General features: G+C 43.3%; 1 protein-coding gene and 1 long non-coding RNA gene across 4 annotated transcripts in view; one reads left to right on the forward strand and one right to left on the reverse strand.

The window, feature by feature from the left end:
* Window positions 1–6,272, reverse strand: part of ARID4A (AT-rich interaction domain 4A) — a 47,166-nt gene extending 40,894 nt beyond the window's left edge. For 2 of the 3 annotated variants that reach the window (XM_059850563.1, XM_059850561.1), the window contains exons 1-5: window positions 6,187–6,272; window positions 5,513–5,574; window positions 4,217–4,327; window positions 1,816–1,881; window positions 831–921 (exon numbers count right to left, since the gene is read on the reverse strand). In XM_059850563.1, coding sequence (XP_059706546.1) covers window positions 831–921; window positions 1,816–1,881; window positions 4,217–4,327; window positions 5,513–5,518 — 274 coding nt within the window. In that variant the 5' untranslated portion in view covers window positions 5,519–5,574; window positions 6,187–6,272. Of the gene's footprint in view, window positions 1–830; window positions 922–1,815; window positions 1,882–4,216; window positions 4,328–5,233; window positions 5,369–5,512; window positions 5,575–6,186 lie in introns of those variants that run through there. The other variant, XM_059850562.1, reaches the window with a different exon arrangement.
* Window positions 6,273–6,600: 328 nt separating this feature from the next.
* LOC132329448 (uncharacterized) lies at window positions 6,601–18,761 on the forward strand. Its single transcript, XR_009487070.1, has 2 exons — window positions 6,601–9,005; window positions 11,146–18,761. It is a non-coding gene; the product is annotated as an uncharacterized LOC132329448 (long non-coding RNA).
* The last annotated feature ends 421 nt before the right edge of the window (window positions 18,762–19,182 follow it).

Below are 19,182 nucleotides of genomic sequence, written 5' to 3' on the forward strand. Positions count from 1 at the left end.
AAAAAAGGAAGGGTGCTTGCAAAGCTCTCTGATTCAAATTCTGTCCTTTTATTTTTGCTTCTGTACTATTACTTGAATATTCCTCAGTTTTGTCATTCTGTTCTTAAAGCTGTTTCAGAAAAACCTGGAGACCAGAATTATTGAAAATAAGGAAACTTGTCTCACAATGAATTCTTGTTCAACACTGACATTTCGCTGACCCTGCATTCTGAACTTTCTATTTCAACCACTTAACACCACATGAGCCTCCAACATGAGGAGAAAAGTAGTTTTCTATTTTACTTTAGATCATTATTCAAAAATTTTATTAAAGGAAACAGCTATTCACATTATAAATTAATGTCTCCTCTTTTCTTTTTATTATGTGGCATGGGAATCTTCTCTCAAAGAGAAACAGATTCTGTCATCTGTCCACGTTTTCCTTGTGTACAAGCTTGCATACAGTGCAAGGAGGCTCATATTTCAGTCAGTCATTTCATGCCACAGATTTTCAGCTGGAAGAATGATTTTACAAGGTTTATGTCTTAAAATCTGCAAAAATTATTCTGAATTTCACTGAGTGCAACTGCTATCATTACAGGTACATTGTGTCAAACAAAACTTGACTATTCAGCCCCGCAATTACCTGTGCAAAAGCCTCCCTGAACAACAATTAATTATTATCCTGCTTGAAATAGAAAAGGAATCAAGATGTGGACAAGTTTAAAAAAGTCCCCTCCAAAAACTACCTTAGATTGTGCAAAACGAGATGTAATTACTGACATTGTTACCTATAATTATAAATATATTGTTCAAAGATTACAGCCCATAAGAGAAATGTGGCCACTCACCTACAGTGTACCAACTGGCATCTGTCAGCTTGCTGATAACTGCTTCCTGAAAAGATCCATCAGGCATTTTGGTTTCAACCATTGCTCCAACCTGCAACAAGGAGCAGCTCAAGGTGACCTGGAAGCCCACACTCAGAAAATTGATAAAAACACATTGATCCTCTCAGCAAGCCACATTTGCTTTTTAAGACTCCATTTAGCCAAATGCTGCTTTGAAAATTTACTTACTCTAAGACCCTGTTTAGTTATAGGTAAGAACAAAGGTCCTTCAGCAGGAAGGCTGAACTACAAGCAGACACCAAAGCACTAAGAAACTCAGAACATCTAAATTCAGCATGACTTCATCATCTCAAGAAATAAAAAGCCAATAGAAAACAAATATCCAAAGTCATTAATTCATTAGTGATAATCATTCAATTAGTAGTATTTCTTATACTTTAAACACAGTTCTGTCAGCTAGATCAGAATTTTAATAGCAGTCTTGGTGTTCCTGCAGGAGCAACACAGAAAAGACAAATGCAAGCAAGATGACCTTCTCTGAGAACTCTATTTGCATTCAGTGCTTATAACACAGCTCTGCATTTTAGCACACAACTGTTACACAGAATGAAAATACAAACACCTTTTTATATAAAATACATCAACTATTCTAAAACACTGAGTAATTGTATTTACTCTTGTCTAATGGGTTTGAACATGGCTTGGCACTCAAGTTGTTAATTACTTCTGAGAAGTTTCAATGTTTCATTATTTATAAGAAGTTTTGTATTTTCTGAGAAGATACAAAAACAAGTACCCAACACAGAGAAGCATAAACAGCTACAAAAATTAAGACTAATTCCTCAGAACTCATCTAATCTAAAGTGATGAGCCTCCTTCTGTTGATTTCAATCCTGAAGAACAGGAACCCACCTAAACAACTTCAACATTTAAGAGTTTTAGGATGTTTCTGTGATTACCAAAAGAAGGCATGCAATATACATACTCTTAGAGGTCCTTTCACTTGGTCATCTTGCACTAACTGAGTTGAGTTATCCCCCTTCAAGACCACCTGAAAAATATTCATGAACTTTTTAATACACATCTAATTTCTTAATAGCACACACAAAACACAAGAAAAGATATATATATAAAAAAAAATCTTATAATCCACATTAAGATTATCAATTAGACTCTAATGAACAGAAAACACCTGGCATGGCCAATTTTACTGACACGAAGCCCCAGGTATCACATTTTATTTTCAATATGAAACATCATAATTAAAGAACAGGGCAAATCAAACACCAGTCATTCCAAAGCAAGCAAAAAAAAAAAAAAAAACACATTTTTAGGTGAGTTTAGAATTTGACACAATCCAGGGCAAAACTGGAACTGGGCTTCCAGATGAGAAGATTAAGCAGCGGGTTTTTTTTCTCTCAGATTCAACTGTAGCATTTCACTGACAACACTTTCAATACTAAACTACAACCAAAATAAAAACCTCTCTTTATTAAAAATGTATCAAAAAATCACCAAACTGGCCATGATAACAGCATTTCTGCCACCTTGAGCAAGTTTTTATGGCAAAGATGTGAACACCACCCATGTGATGAAAATAAGGGTTAGTTCCAGGGTAAGTAAACTTTGCTTCTGCCTTTAAAATCCTACATTCTAGAAGGGAACAGTGAGGAAACAAGAGTGAACATCAGCTTAGGCATTTTAATTTTAAAAAATCCAATATTTCTATTTGTTTTCAGGAACCAAAAGCTCCAGAAGGTTGCTTTGATAGTGATGTCCAGTTTTCTGGCTCCCCCAATTATCCTGCAAGCAGAGACTCCACTGTAGCTGTATTTATTTATAAATACAACATCAGTGGCATGCCAAAACAGCAGCGGTATTAACACACATTCAGGTTAAAAATGCACTTGATGCTGATACAAAATTTAAAATAAAAATTGCAGAGGGATGAATACAGGTTGTGCTCCTGCTCAGGAAAAGGCTAGGGGACGTTTCGGACTATTTGCACTCTTGGCAAGCGTGCCAGGGTGTGCCTACACATCTTAATTACAGTATCAGGCTCAGCTTGTTAAAACTTCTATTGTTATAACAGAATTGAGAGCCAGCGACAGGAATTTCCACCAAGTCACAGCAGCCTCGTGTAATTCCAAATCTTATCATGCAGTAATAAAGCAACTGATCCTAATGAGAAAAAGAAACTCCTACCTATTAACAGGCTAAATACTCTACCAGACCAAAGATGCAGACAAAATCAAGCTTGTCAGACCTGCATGCTGCTTCCTACAGAGTTTCTCATTAACACACATTTCAAAGAACACCACAAGTTCCCCTAAGTACTTATTAAGAACAAGCAAAAGATTCCAGTATCTGAATGACATTTTTTTCTGTTGATGAAAAGCACTCTGATAAAGTGATATGATCTATATATGTAACTGAAGAGGCTGAGGATTGTTCTACTTGATCTAGGCATTAAAGCACACAAGAGCTTGGATGTGTAGTTACAAAAAGCAGCTTTAACCTCAATTTCTTGGGGATTTTGGGTCACTAATGACTTATTTACATATCTTGGACAGCAGGCACTAAAGTAGGAAGTAGGAAGACTTTAACAAGACAAAGAACAACAACAACTTCTGTATTTACTTTCAGTTTTAACTTGCATTTAACAATGCTTTATTCTTATTCTCACATAGTGGCATTTACTACAGTATTACAACATCAAAATGACAATTTTGTCTTTTGGTTGTTTTTCCAAAAGCCCTGTAAATGAGAATGAATACTATGTTCCAATACCATCCTTGCACAAATATTCAGCTATAGCCATGGCATGCTGCTTTAGAGCTGCATCAAGATGCTCAAAACTTAAAATATTACCCTGGGCTTTGCTAAAACTTGGCCTAAGAAACAAATTATTGTCATCTCTCTTGCTGTTGACTTATTTTTGCATTGCCTTTTCAGTTCCCAACTGTAAAAGTGAGAGTGTCAGTTGGTATGAAATAGAACTTTTGCTTCTGAAGAGATTGCTCTTATTCCTTATTATTCATGTAAAGCCATAATCCTTTATTTGTGACATCAAAACTTATTGCTGGGAAACTGATGCATTTAAAAACAGAAGACAAATGCAGTCAGGAAAAAGAAGCAAGAAAGCTCATTTTTGTTCCGGCATCCCACTAAAAAATATAATAAAAAATAACATTTTCCCGCAAAATAAAGCAAAAAAACCCCCACAACCTCATCCTAAACCAAACAACAAAATATGAAAAAAACCACATTTAAGTGCTGTTCAAAATTCATACAGTGAAGTGATGAACTTTTTCTACTCTTCAGAAGTAGGATCTCCTGTGACAGCCCTTTCAGCACAATGCTTTACCAGAAGCTCAGACACTCACCTTGACTTTCACAAGCCTCTTCACCGTCTTGATCTTTGCCTCACAGAAGGCACCTCGGTACTTGGCACTGACATCAGTCCCCACTGTCAGGTAGGCAGGCTCATCTGCTGCCTGCAGGGGAACAAAAACACAGAAACAAACTTCAGCTCTTACTTAAACTTACAGCTGCATCATCATGTATTTCATCTTACACGAGGCTTTTAGACCTGTTGACTTTTTAATTGATAAATTGTCTGTCCTTGAGAATGCCATCCCAGAGTTCTTCAAAAGGGAAAAAAAAAAAAAAAACCCCAACAAACAAGTTACAGGAAGTTTTGGTTTGTCACTGATGTTGACACACACCTCCTGTCAATGCATTGCAGACCTCTCCCAGAAATGTTTTTGAGGGTATTCACTGATACTTGGGACATCTGCGTATAAAAAGGGCAACAAAGTAAAGGAGCAACTATTAACTCAAGTAGGTTCTATAGAAAAAGGCAACAGACAGCTGTATTTTTTCAGCTATAAGCAATCCGATGGCACAGATTACTCAAAACGTTTGAGATTTGTGTCATCCCAACACTTACAATTAAGTCTATAACATTCTATATATAGGATTTCTTTCCTGGTGACTAAAAGGAGACCTCTAGAGAAATCTGTTGCAATCTTTCAAACATCTATTAACAATTATTTTTCTTTCCTGGAATGCCTTTATTAAAACTTAATTGACAGTGCATTTTTAAAGAGAAATAATCATCACGTTTTCCTTAACCTGGACTTTAATACTCAACATTTCACTTTACCGTGCTCATTGCAACCAATAAACAAGGACAAAATAACCACATTGGAAAGACAGGAAATGGGTGCAGAATCTAAAATAAAATTGGATATGTACGGGGTTTTTTAAAAAACTTGATTATTTCATTCAACTCTGAAGGGAAAAGGAAAAGTTTTGTAAATTATACTGCAATTGTTGAGCCTTTGTACTGAGCAAACCGGCAACAGCAAAGGCGGGACAAAAGCTGTGGTTTTGCAAACTTGCCATAGCAGCTGCTGATACAGGAAGCGTTTAAAGACGGGAGCCCGAAGGACAACAACAACTCAGAGGCGATGAGGATGTTCCGAGCGCTCCTGCACGGCGGTGAGAGCTTTAAATCACCTGCACCTCGCCGGGGAGCAGGAACAGCACTCAGAGCTCGCACCGAGCCCCGCGTTCTCCCGCTGCTGCCGTGCCCAGACGGAGAGCGATTAAAAATGAAATCTCCAGAGCGGCGGGCGAACAGGGCGGCGATCCCCGCTCCCGCCGGAGCCGCCTACCTTCATCGTTAAGGGTTATGTGAGCGATTCCAGCTCCAGGACTTCTCCTCGCACGGGCAACACTGCAAAACAAGAGCGGGGGAGGCTGAGGGCTGAGCGCGGGGCTCCCCGCGAGGGGCGGCGGGGGGAGCCCGGGGAAGGCGGAGGGAGGGACGGAGGGAAGGAGCCGCCGCCCGTCCCGGCCGCGCCGAGGGAGCGCGGCCGCCGCTTCCCGCCGGGCGGCCCCGCGCTCGGTGTGTGTCACGTCGCCATTTGCTCCGCGGGGCTCAGGGGCCGCCGCCCCCCACCCGCCCCGGCCCCCTCTCAACTTTCCGCAGCGCCGTCGGGCCCCCTCCTCCTCCCGGACTTGTGCCTCCCGCCCCCCGGGGCAGCGCCGCAGCCCCCCGGCCCAGGGAGCGCAGGGGCCGATCCCGGGGATACCGGGACAGAGTTGGGGGGTCCCGGTCCCGGGGGTCCCGGTCCGTGAGGGGGGCGGCGCGCGCGCCCGTGCGCTCCCACAGGGCGGGGGAGGGGGGCGGGGGGGGGCTTTAAAGCGCAGCTCCCGGAGCCGCTTCGCGTCCCCTCCCCCGGGACGGCGGCGCGGCAGCCGCAACTCCGCCGCCGCCGCCTCCTCTTCCTCCTTCTCTCCTTCCTCCTCCTCCTCTCCCTCCTCCTCCTCGCGCGTCCCTTCCTACCTGCGAACTCCTCGTTCCGCAGCCCCCGCGCCGCCCGGGCCCCTCCGCAGACGGCGGCGGCCCCGGCTGAGCGCGGCCCCCGCTCCGCCCCCCCTCTCTCCCGCCCCCCTCCCCCCCCGCGCGCGCGCGGACCCGCCCCGCGCCGCAGCGCGAGCCCCAATAAACAAGCGGCGGGAGCGGGGCCGCTCCCATTGGCCGCCGCCCCGGCGCCCCGCGCGCATTGGGCCGCCGCGGACAGCACCCCCATTGGGTCCCGGAGCGGCCCCGGGCGCACGGGATTGGCGAGCGGCGGGGACCGGAAGGACAACGGCGCGATGTGATTGGCTCGGGGCGGGACGGGCGGGAGGGAGGGGGAAGGACGGGGCGGGGGCGGGACGGCGGCGGTAGGGGCGGAGCCGGCGCGAGCGGCACGCAGGCGCGGCGGCCGCGGCGTCGCAGGCGCCATTTTGTGCGCGGCTCTTTCCCATTTTAGGCCGCGGGGAGAGGGAGGAGCGGGCTCGCCCGTGGGATCCGCGGAGGGAACGGCCGGAAGGCTCGTCCTGATGTCCGCTGAGGCGGCACCGCATCTCTTCTCGGCGGTACGACCCCCTCGCTGGGTCTCGGTGGCGGCCCCAGTTGCGGCGGCGATGGCGCAGGAGCGGGCCCGGCCGGAGCCGGAAGTGGAGCGGCCGCCATGGAGGCGCTGGGACCGCCCGCCGTGAGGGCGCGGAGCTGCCGGGGCGGCCCGAGCGCCCCGCAGAGACAAACCCGGGGTGCAGGTAGGGGCTGCCGGCCCGCGCCGCCTTCCCGCGGGGGAGGGCGCAGCTCCGCCGCCCTTCATCGTCCCCGTGACGCGTGTGGGGAGGGAACGCGCCCGGCTCTTGCTGCTCGAGCGCTTCCTCACGGTTCCCTCTGCAGGGAGGCGCGGCAGGGACAGGGATGAGCAGGATGGAGGAGGCTGAGGGCTTCTTCTCGGAGATGTGGGGGTGTCGTGGTGCCTGGTCCTGGAGGTACGGCCTTATAAGGCGGGATAGCCGCACCTGTCGGAGTCCTTGGAGAGAGTCCGGTCTTAGAGACGAGCTTTGACTTTACTAAGTAGGAGTTAGAGGCCGAAGCCTATGATAAAACCAAGTGTTTTAAATTTAGTTTCACATTTTGATATATTATACAGAATTTGTTCTGTGTCTTATGGTAATACAGATGCATAGTTTTTATTCTGAAGCAACAGATCCATAATTTTTATTCTAGAGTGATGAGCATCTTTGATAGTGCTCACTGTAAGCTAAAAGGCATCTCTAAGGAGTCCCTAAAGCAACAGTGGGGGACCATTGTGTTAATTGACAGAAGTATATGGTTAATTCGGGTGTGGTTCCCATGTAAGGTCTGTTTTAAAGGTGGCTTTTGTATTTTACTTTTTATTATGGAGTCTGATGCTTTGGAAAGTGGCAGGTAATGGGAGAATTCTCTAGGGAATTCAGTGAGCAGAGGTGTGTGGTACAGGTAAGCTCTCAAGGTTTAATAGTGCACAAAGTACACAGGACTTGTTTGGAATTGACTGCAGGCAAGGCCTGACATGGAGGAAAGGTCTGGAATTTTGGTGTTTGGATCTGGGTTGTAATTATAAAGATGCTTGAAGATTTCTACAGAATGTCTAAAGGTTGAGGCATTTAGTGTTGAGGGAGCTTTGATTCTGTGCTGTCGTTCTGCTTTAAGCAGGGGATAAACTGGGGAGTATCAGAGGGGAACCTAGAGGAGACCTGGAGAGGGACTTTGGACAAGGGCATGGAGTGACAGGAGGGGGGCAATGGCTTTGCAGTGACTGAGAGCAGGTTGAGCTTCCATATGAGGAAGGAATTCCTGCCTGTGAGGGAGGGGAGGCCCTGGCACAGGGTGCCCAGAGCAGCTGTGGCTGTCCCTGGAAGTGCCCAAGGCCAGGCTGGATGGGGCATAGAGCACTCTGGGATAGTGGAAGGTGTCCCTGCCATGGCAGGGGGGTTGGAATTGGGGGATGTTTATAAGATTCCTTCCAACCCAAACCATTTTCTGATTCTGTGACTTAGGATATATTATGCCTAACCCAAATGTTAACAAAACTTAAAAAATTTCATTTGAATGTGAACTTCTGATCTCTGTGGAATATGTTGGGCAAATCCTGGCTTGGATTGTGAGCTTTCCTGAGGCATGGTTTGTATTTCTGTACTGAGTATAGAACCATTCAATAAATAACAGTTTGTGATTGAACTAATCAGTCTTGTTTCTGATTTCTAGCATAAAAATCCTACCCCTGTGGATGTATCAGTTACAGCCAGCACAATAAGGAGGTTCATGGCACATCACCCACCAAGCTGCTGTGAGCAAAAGGACTTTATTTCTGTATAGCCAGTGAGCTGGAGAGGTGACTTGTTCTTTTATGGTATTTTAAGCACCTAAGAATGCCCAGTGGGCAGCTCAGCACAACACAAATGTTCTCACACAGCTTAGGGATGATGTCTGGTGTCATGGAATGAGAACACTGTGCTTTTGGCAAGGCAGGAAAAAAGTCTAATTTTGATTTAAATATCTTTTCATTGGAATAAGATATCCAGGAATCAATAGTTACTCCATGGTACTGAAATTTTTCATCCTAAATGTCATTGTTAAGCAGCTCTGAAACTTGAAGCCATCCTGGCTGTGCTGGATCTTTGTGCCCCATCCTCCTGTGCAACCCCTTACAGGGAAGCTGTGGGGATGAGTGGAAGAAATGAGCAGAGGAGGTCACTTGGCTGAGCCTTTTCATCATGGCCTGGTGTGTTCACTGCACAGAGTTAACAGCTGAGAAGCTCTAGAGTGGGACAATCACAGTAAGTCCTTTTAGGATCTAATCTCTCTGTAAACAGACACACTGTGAGGTAGGAACATTTCATTTTTTAGATCATTGTTCAAAGCTGCAGTCCTTGGTTATCTGTACTGTGTTAGTACCAAAGGTCTTGTAGATGCAGCGCAGGAGATTTGCCTGGGGAAATGCATTTGAGTTTAGCTTGAACAAATTAAAGGCTTCTTAATTTAAAAACAATTAAAAGCATTAAGGCACTCTAAGCATGGCACTGGTCATTGGTCACATGGAATTCTAAGTGATGGCTGTAAGTAAATTAGTAAAAATAACACACTTAAGCACTTGAAAATGTGTTTGGTGTATTAGTTGCAGAATATATTTTTCCAGAAATCTTGCCCAAAGTCTTCCACACGTGTGGCACTGGATAAGAAAAAGCAAATTGAGGAATGTCTGTATCTTACAGCTCTCTATAAGAACAGCAGAACAAGTCACTGTTGAATGTAGCACGTGGCTTCCTTCAGATCACAGATAAAGTAAGAAGATTTCTGGGATAAGTGAGATGGTTTTATTCTGTTCAGTAATCACATACTACTCTTGACACAGTGTTTTTTTTTTTTTTTTTTGTAGCTAAAGGAATTCAGAATACACTTACAATTGCAGCCAAAATTCTGTAGAAACACTAAAAATATTGGATCTTATTTTAACACCGAGCTTCTTTCTATATAGTGAAGTACAGTGCTACTCTGTCAGACTTTGCAGTTGTTAAGAAGACTTTTAGCTTTTATTTCTGTTTCTGTTGTTCTTTTTCAATGCTCTTCCCCTTGGTGTTTCAGTAGTTCTGCAGATCTGTCTATGTGGAACTGCAGTATTTCTATACAAACTAAGGTCACATGCTTCCCACAAAGCTTTATTATCTAAATGATTGCAAACTGCTCAGAGGAGCATGGTAAGAAGTTATGAAGTGCATGTATAAAGAGAAAAAATCCCTATAAATTTGAAGTTGACAGCAAAAAAATTCAGGCAGTAACAGCTGGGTTATAAAAATGGAAGATCAAACCTTTCTGGTTACAGAGAAAAATTAAACTATCAGCATTAACTTCCTTCATTTTTATAATCGTGTATGAGAGAGGGGAAAAGAAACAAACTAACTTGAATGAAACCTGTTGAATGCTTACTTAAATTTTCCCCAGCTCTGGGGCATTCCTGTCTTCAAGTTCAGAAAATGGACATTTAATTATTCAAACATAACTTCATGCTGATTTTAATCATTGCCTTGGGAGGGTTCTCACTGGAGAAGACACAAAGCCTGGCAGCCCTCAGGAAGCCTGAATTGACGCATTTTCTCCACTGAAGTTCAGTGCTGATTTCTTGGCTCTGCTCTGGGGATGTTTTGCAGCAGTGCAGTATGTTCTGGACATGAGTAATGATGAAAATATTTGTGGTGTAGAGCACTGTCAGAAATATTTGTGTGAGAAAAATCTCAGAATTGGCATTTCTATCAGCTCTGCAGAAATAATACTCACTTTGTAGTGCTTTTCCCAGTAACACCAGTAAAGTGATCCATGCTCAGCTGGCCAAGCTCCTGGCAGCAGCCTCAGTGATCTCCAGGGAGGAGTAGCCCAATTTTCCTGAATAAACCATGTCCAGACTTTGTTGTGTTTTGTGGCTGCAGGTCTGAGCAGAGTGTGCAGGAATCAGTGCTGGGTTCATGAGGGTGGTGTTGGCAGCCCAGCACCAGCAGAGCCCTTTCAGCTCTCAGCTGATGGAGCTGGGAGCTCCTTCCCCCAGCCCATGAGCTGTGGCATCTGTCAGGCAATCTTTTAATGCCAGACAGAAAATGTTCCTTGTTTTAAGACTGATTTGGTAATCTTGTGTTTGGACAGAACAAGAGCTGTGTTGTAAGAGGCTATTTTTATTCTTTCTGGTATGGAATTTTATGATAGCTGACATATTTGTATCAAATGTTAATGTTGGCTAATTTAAGAACTACATGCTTATTGCCAGGGTTTACTGAAGCATGGATTCTGAAGCCAGTTTCTGCATGTTTTGGCACGTGCTGTTAAGTAATCTGAATATAGATGTTTAATTTCTGTTTTGTTGTCTAATAAAGGGATGCAGGATATGGAATCTGATTACAAATACACTGAATTTCTTGTATTATTTCTCAGAACTGCAAGTTCATGTTGGTGACAATAGTTACAGCTATCCTGGGGAAGTCGTGCAGTGTTGCAAAACTACACAGCACTGCAGGGAAGCTGAAGATTTGTGCAGCAGCTTTAATTTAGATGTGGCAAAGGATTCTGTCATCACCTGCAATCAAGTGATCAGCCTGTCTTTCAAAACTTGAAGTAGGTGCTTGAAGTCAAATGAGAATTTAGTTACTGTTCTGGGTAGCACTGCTCACAGGGCTGCTGAAGGAGAATGTTCTTACACAGTTTTCAAAAGAGCACTTTGGATGCCAGCAGTAAAGGTGAAGGATCAGATATTTATATCTACCTGTCACTAGTTGTCTTTCAGGCTTTCTGGATAACATTTTTCATGGCAGGCACAAGACAGTGGTTAGTACCAGAAATGTATTTTGTGCAGGTACAGGTTGCATCAGTGCATCAACCATTCCAGTGTTGTAAATTTAGTTTTTTAATGCTTTTTAACTGGCTTCCAAATTATCTCTGTAGCATGCAGCCTTTTTTCTTGGCTTCTGAGGTGGAAGCTTTATTTCTGATGTAAATTCTTTATCTGTGAAAGTTTTGCTCTTTCAAGGGGAGAAAATGTTTTTTTTACAGGAATGAAGGAATAGTTTTGTTGGTAAATACAGTTACCCATCTACAGGTTGAATGTATTTTATGTTCTTGAAATAAACTTAAATGGAAAACATTTAAACTTACACCTGAATCTCTAAATAGTCTGTATTCTACCTAACAGAGTCAAATCTCTAGTTTATAATTACTGCTGCTGTAGTAAACTCCCATCTAAATCAAATGTACAGGGTAAAACTTGAAAGCAAAACCCATGTGGGTTTGGGAGTGGCAATTACTTATTTCATTGCTATGAAAACCAGCAGGAGAAAAAGTCTTTGAAGTTCTGCATGTTGTATTTGAAGAACCTTACTGCAGTCTTCTGAGTAAATTAAGATGCTGAAATAGAAGCTACTCCTCCATAAATATTTAACTTGTAAGATCTACTTTGTAGCAACAGTGTGGTCACTTATTCAGCCTTTTGTGATACCACACGGGGAAGAAATGTTTACTGGAGAGGTGTCTGTGCTGCCCATAGCTCAAATGTGACTTGCTGCTGGCACTGGAGAGCTGAAATGGGTGTTTCATTTGGTGTAGAGATCTAACTCTGGCTGGATTCATTTCTTTACCTGTGTTAGATTCAGGGTCTTTTTGTCAGTAGTTTAGTGATCTGTCATGGGCAATCTGAAGTAAGAATCTTCCCTGCTTATCCTTTTATCCTACCTGTTGCTAGTTTATATGTTAGACTGATTTTTTTCCCTCACTGCTTCCTGTGAAGACTTTTTGCTGCAGCAGTAGCCATATTAAAAAAGTACAAGAAGGAAATAAAGGTCTTAGGAGCCACGCTCTTATACACCAGTGTCTGAAAAAACTTGTGCAAGTGGCTTGCAGAGTTCAGACTTCAACTAAAAGGCATCTTTCCATACTTGTGGAGATAAAGAACAGGGTTCTGACACTGATGGTGAGTCCTTGGACATGGTCCACCTGCCAGCACAGGGGTGTCTCAGGCTTGCCAGCACTGATAAGCTGGTGATTAAAACACTTTATTGTTACAGATGCAGAGTGTAGAGCAACGTGATCCAGCAGGATCAAGACTGTGGATTCACTGTCCTTCCTTTAACCCTCCGGAAGCACTGTGTGTGTCCCTGAAGTGTGTGTGTGACACTGCAGTCTGTGTGTCACTGCCAGCCTGCAGCCTGGCACAGAGGGAGGCAGCAGCACTGCTGTTCAGCATGGCTGCTCAGCAAAAGCAAGCTGGTGAGGGCCGTGGTTACATGGCCTTTCTTCCAGGGCTTTTGCTTGTCCAGATTATTTTGGTCACTGCAGGTTAATTTACTTTTCAGCCTCAGCTAATAAGACTGCAGTTGGTCAGTATTGATTCTTACTTAAAAGTATTCATGCCTTCAGTCTTTTGAATTAAATGTTTTGAGCTGTAAGTAGCTGCTGTTGGTGAGAACCTACAGTTTAGCCAATGATTAAATTCTGGTTTTTTTTTTTTTTCCTGCTCAGCCATCTTTTCCAAAGCTATTTTTCATTTGTCTGTGTCTTTTGGAGGATATTATTCCAGGTAGCTCATTTCCAGGTGGCCAGGGAGTTGGCTGCCCCATCAACACTTAAGCTGTTAATTAATTGCCAGACTGTGCTGTTTGCTGGAGTTGGTACCTTCAGGGATGTGCTTTCCCCTGCAGTGCTCCTGTGTAGTGTCACTTCATTAGCTACAGCTATAAACAGAGCTGTGTTGTGTGACATTCAGAACTCTGACAGAGCAAAATGCATGGCTTTTTAGAGGGTTTTGTTATTCTGGATCAATGGAAGATGTATTTGTGGGAGTGATCTGTCTTGTCCTTGCAAGCGGCAAACAGGATACACTGGTGTGAGGGTAGATACAAGCTGGGGGAAGCAGCTCTTGTTAAACCAACTGATGGAAAACACATTTAGCTACATTTTGGTTCAGCCTCAAAGAGCCTTTCAGATTTGTTTCTGTTCGTGATGTACATAGAAGTGTTTGGGGGAAATAGGCTCTCACTTGGTGGGCTTTGTTGGCTGTGGGAGCACCTGGGGTTAGAATTGAAACTGAGCTTTGAACATTCTGCTGAAGTAGGTGGTGCTTCCTGTGCTGCTCTTGTCACCTGTTAATGCAGTCTCATGTAAGAGCTCTCTGTTCTTTCTGAATATAATGAAAGGAGCAGATTTCCTGCTTCTCTAAAATCCCAACAAACAAGATAAAATTTAACTTACAAATATTTAGGCATCACTTGGGTGGGTTTTGGGGGTGTGTGGGTGTGTTTGGAATGCATCAGTTTTTGGGTGAATTCACTATAATTGAACCTACTCTTAATCTGGTGAAATTGGAATCCTAATGACTGATTTTGGATCTGCAGACAGTATGTGTACCAAATTACATCTAATTTTATGTAGCAATAAAGCACACCGTGTTCTTTCTAAACCCTTGATTGGCTTGTTTTATCACATTGCCTAAAATGGTATTTGCAGTGGGCAGTTCCTACAGTGTTTTTAGGGGAGACTTGAGGGGATTTCAGTTTTTTCCTGTATCTGAAGATAGGGATGTGTTTGGACTACAAACTGTGTGATGCTGCTGCCTGCTTCATTCTAGTTGTCCATTTTTGGTTGGCACAGCAACTCGTAAGAACCATTTTTAAACAACTGTTTCAGAGTCCTTTAATAGCAATGTACTGAAGATGAAAGAGCACTGTGTGGGGGTGGCTGCATCCATCTGCAAAAAGGAGACTTGGTTTGAGCTTGGTTGTAGATCCTGTGTTCTAAAATACTAGAATGTATTTACAGTAAGGCAAGGCTTAACTCTGCTACCACTTGTTTTCTGCAACTCTGGGTAATTAGACATAATAGGCAGCAAGATGCTCTAGAAAGGAAAGTTACAAGCAGTTGGTCTCTCAAAATAGCTCTCAGTTCTTAAGAAGAAGTAACTTCCTTGCTGCATGCAACTTGAAAAACTGGTGGGCAGAGGAAAAGCTGGTCCTTGTCTTACAGACATGCAACTGAAAGAAGAAAATGAGGGGGAGAGAACAGACTCTGCTGTATTTTTGGTGCAATTACAGCATCGGAATTGTCATGACAATCAAAACTATTTTTCTCTGTAATCTTTCAACTGTGTACTTCATTTTAAGGTCATGCTAAGATGCGTTACTGAATTTGCTGTTTTGTGTTCCCTTGTATGGCTGTGGTTTTATCTTCAGGAAGAGATTTGCAAAACAGCCCTGGAGTTGTTCCAAATCTCCTTCCTTAAGGGTGCCTGGGACTGCACAGGCAGGAGCATCCCAAGCAGTGCTGCATCCACATGGACATCACACTCTCAGCATGTGGGGCTTTAACCTCAGGCCAGCGAGCTATTTTTGGTGATGAGAATTTACAAATGAATGACCCAATGCTTGGCATACTTCAGATCTGCATGAGGCACATTCTGCTTGGAATGTTTCCTTTCTGAGAGTCAGCACCAAATACAGATGAGTAGCATTTCTTTTGGAGATGGCCTCGTGGATGTCTGCCACACAGGAAATTTCATATAAGGGTTACTTCTTACAATCTTGCCATCATTTCATCAGCAGTACTAGCAGTTGTAAAGAGGCTATTATCCATGCCAATAACTTTTATGGCCTTATTAAAGTAGCATAAAATTAATTATCTTGATTCAACAGCCTAAACTTGCTTTTTGAACTCTGCAAGTGCACTTTCATATTCTAAAATCTGCCCTGGTGCAGTCATGGAGATGGATGTAAGTAAACCAGATACTGGAGCCTATTGTTTTGTAATTTGGCACCTGCAGTTCACCTTTTCCCCCTCTTAATTTTCTTGAGCAAAGCTGCTGTATGTGGACTTGCTGACTAAATAATTGTAACAAGGAATGTGACATATCCAGCCTCAGTAAACAGCAGAGTAGTGATTCATCAGGTGCTGAGTAACAGCCACTGGATGTGTGAGACTTAAGGAGGAGGAAGCATCTTACTGAACAGGCTCCTCTTGTGTCATCCTTGGATCTGTACTTCTTAAACACTCCTTGGGTGGAGGGATGACTTTGAGCTGAGAGATGACTTGGTCTGTAGACTCTTCCTTCCTGCTGTTCTGTGTAAGCCCTGTGCTCTGGGTCTTGAGCAAGAACACACCATTGAAACCCTGAAGTGTTTCAGCATGGCAAGGACTGGAGTTCTGCATTCCAAGTGGGTATTTAACTTTCTGCTGTATGATGTGTTCCCATAAATGGCCAGAGTAGGACAAAGTAGGTTACTTGTGGAGCCTGAAGGAAGCAGTGCTGCTTTTTTGCTATCTTTAGATCTGAAACTTCCCAGTGCTTTGGGCAGAAATAACCCAAGCAAGACTCTTAGACTCACCTCTTGCTCAAATCTCTAATTCAGATTTCACCGTGCCATTTGTTTGCCTTGCAAAGCATTTCCACATTTTAGTTACACTGAAGTTATAATTGACCCTTTTCAAGCCAGCTGCAAAAGCTAATTTTAATTTTAGGGAAGGGGATGCAAGCCTTACTTCTGTAGGAATGCACACTGCCTTTCAAACCTTCATGTTGGCTGCCTGATCAGGTGTTGTTCTCTGGGCTTAAATCAAACTCCTGTCCTTAGATGTTGTTTAAGCCTGCAGGATATGGGAGTATCTATAACAGAGCCAGATTTCCCCCCCCCAGTCCTGTAATTAAAAGAGAGCCTCTGCTAAATAGAACCTTTTTGGTTTTTTGCAATTTAATTATTTTGTCTTGTTCTGGAACAGATCTAGTTGTCACCTAAATAATCTCAGATCCAGCTTGAGCCCGTCTGGACCTTGTTCAACAAGTGATTTCCCTCAGACAACTCTATATATTTAGAATAAAATGGTCTTCAGCATTAATTCAAGTTAAATCATGCTTGGCTGTCCCACTGCATTTTAGTTCATTTGGTCAGTGTGGCCATAAGCAGCCACTTCCTTATTTTTTAAAGATTTCTTCCCCTTCTCAACTCCACTGTTTTACACAGCAACAAGTAAATACTTCTCAGTAGCAAAACTCATTGAAGTTTCTGTTTAGCCTATCAACTGTGGATTAAACTAGTGAAACATTATGATGACTAATGCACTACTGTATAATTAGTTAATTTTTAAGTAACTAAAATTAGTAAGTTACTTGTTGAATGCCGTGTGGTTGCCTCATGGAACTGCAGTGTTGCAAAAATAGCTGTCACAGGGGAGTTGCAGGAGTTTTACTGCTGGAATGAGTCTCTGGGCTAGAAATCTATTCTAATGTTCCTGGGCCTTGCTGACAAGAGGAAGCAATGCTGAACCTATGATCAAAAAGAATTCTGCTGTTTTCTGTTTCTAAAGTAAAGGGCAATGTGAGTATTAAAGGAGCTTGTTTAAAATTCTGCTGCCTTTTTCCTCTTTGACCCTCTCTCCCCTCCCAAAAAAAAAGCAAATTTCTTTTCTCACCTTCTAATGCTCAATTTTTTTTTCTTTCCCCATTTGCAGTCAGTGAAAATGAAAGTAGGTTTTTTTCCTTACCATAAAATTTTCCTTAACAGACTGAGTCTATACTTTGGTAAATTAATGATTAAATTTGGAAAGTAATCTGACAGTAATAATCATCTTGGTATTGTTTAACTAAATTTTGCCATGACAGGCAAGACACTGGGCAGCATATGGCATGTATTGCAGTCTGCAGCCTCTTGAAATTGCTTTTCATGGGACTTCTTGCTTGTGGTGAAAAGGTATAGAAAAATTAAGTGTTGATCCTCAAAGGAGCTTTTTAAATTGCCATGTTCTCCAAGAAGTAGTTATTTGGAAATTTTGGATAAGCAAGTAGGTGGCTGTGCACCTCTTATCTCTTCATATTCCTTCAATTTTGTCTTTTAAATATACACAGCTGGTGCTGCTGTTCTCACTGTGCCCTGAAATGTGGCTGTGAGTGTTGTTCCAGCTCCTGTCCCCAGCTGTGAGTGGCTGTCACTGAAGGCATTGGAGGGGTGGATGGGTGGGTGTAGCCACACGAGGACAGCCTTCAGTTTCCCTTTAGCAGTTCACAGTGTGTGCTACAAACATCATGGGTCTGATCCTGGACATGATGATCCTTCTGGGTCCCTTCCAACTCAGAATATTCTGTGATTTTAGGAACAGAATCAAGACACAATGAAGAGAATCAGGTACTTCCCTGCTGCCATTGCCAGGGAGTGGCAGATCTGCCTCAGCTGATGCTGTAAGGTGCTGCTGAGGAGTTTCCTGACTGGCACTGGCCTGTGACTCCAAGAGCTGAGTCAGCAGGAAGCTGCAGTAGTAAATTCAGTCTGGAGCCCTGGAATTCCAGGCTGACTCAGTGCAGCAGCTGTTCCTGCTGCCTCAGGAGGAGGCACTGAAGGAGGCTGCCTGTCCTGGCCATGACTAAGGCTGGCTCAGGCTGGCCCCATCTGTCCCAGCAGGAACTCAGGTAGCCTGAACTGACACAGAGCCACCTCCCTCTGCTGACCTTCCCATGTCACAAAAAGGAAGTAGAACCTGTGCTTTGTAATCCTGCTACACAGGAGACTGGAGAAGGCCAGGTATTTTCCAAACTACCTCTTTAAAAAATAAACCTCTAAGGGAAAGCTTCTGTTTTAAGGGCTGGTGAACATGAGTGTGTAGTCCTAAAGCTGAGGAGTTTGATTCATTACACAAGTATGCATTTTAGATTAGCAGGGCCATTAGAATTTTAACTGCATGTACAAACAAGACTTCAAATTTTAACTGAGTTTTAAGGTGGTGAACAGAACAGTTTATTACCTTATAGAATCATATGAGTTAGAATGGACCTGAAAGATCATCTCATTGCTCTCCCTTGCCATGGGCAGGGTCACCTTCTACCAGACCAGGCTGCTCCCAGCCCCATCCAACCTGCTGTTTCAAAACTTTGAAGTGCCTAGAAGAGGGAGTCTGTTTTCCTAGGAAGTGAGGAATGACAGCAGCAAAGCTTGTTTTTCTCTTCTGGAAAGGTCAACAATTGATGAAGCTGATTCAGAAGTGTGTTAAGATTAACTACAGCTGAATAAAAGAGTTTAAAAATAGTTTGGCTCTTCAAGCATTAATTCCAATTACATTGCTTAATAGATCTCACAGCTTTAGAACTTAACACAAGCACTGTTTTAAATTGAATTAGTTTTTAATTCCTCCTACTCCTCCACTAAGCCTAGGCTGTGTACTTCAGATTAACATTCCTTTAGCTGCTCTCCTGGTTCTTACACAGGCTGTTAGGAGTTGTCAGCTGTGCACATCACCTTAAACTGTAACCTGCTGGAGCTGCCATGTTCTCATCTGCCAAGAGCACTCACACACTGGCTGTCAACAAACTGAGGATTGTGCTACTGGTTAATCAAGGAAGAACAGAGTGATCATTTTTAATATTAAACTATGCAGCATTAACAAGAGACTTGTCTAGTGTATAAACAGATTGTTTTTCTGTGCATTGCCTGGCTCAAATGGAGTGCT

Source organism: Haemorhous mexicanus, chromosome 6 (genome assembly GCF_027477595.1).
Source record: "Haemorhous mexicanus isolate bHaeMex1 chromosome 6, bHaeMex1.pri, whole genome shotgun sequence".
In the NCBI taxonomy this organism is placed as follows: domain Eukaryota; kingdom Metazoa; phylum Chordata; class Aves; order Passeriformes; family Fringillidae; genus Haemorhous; species Haemorhous mexicanus.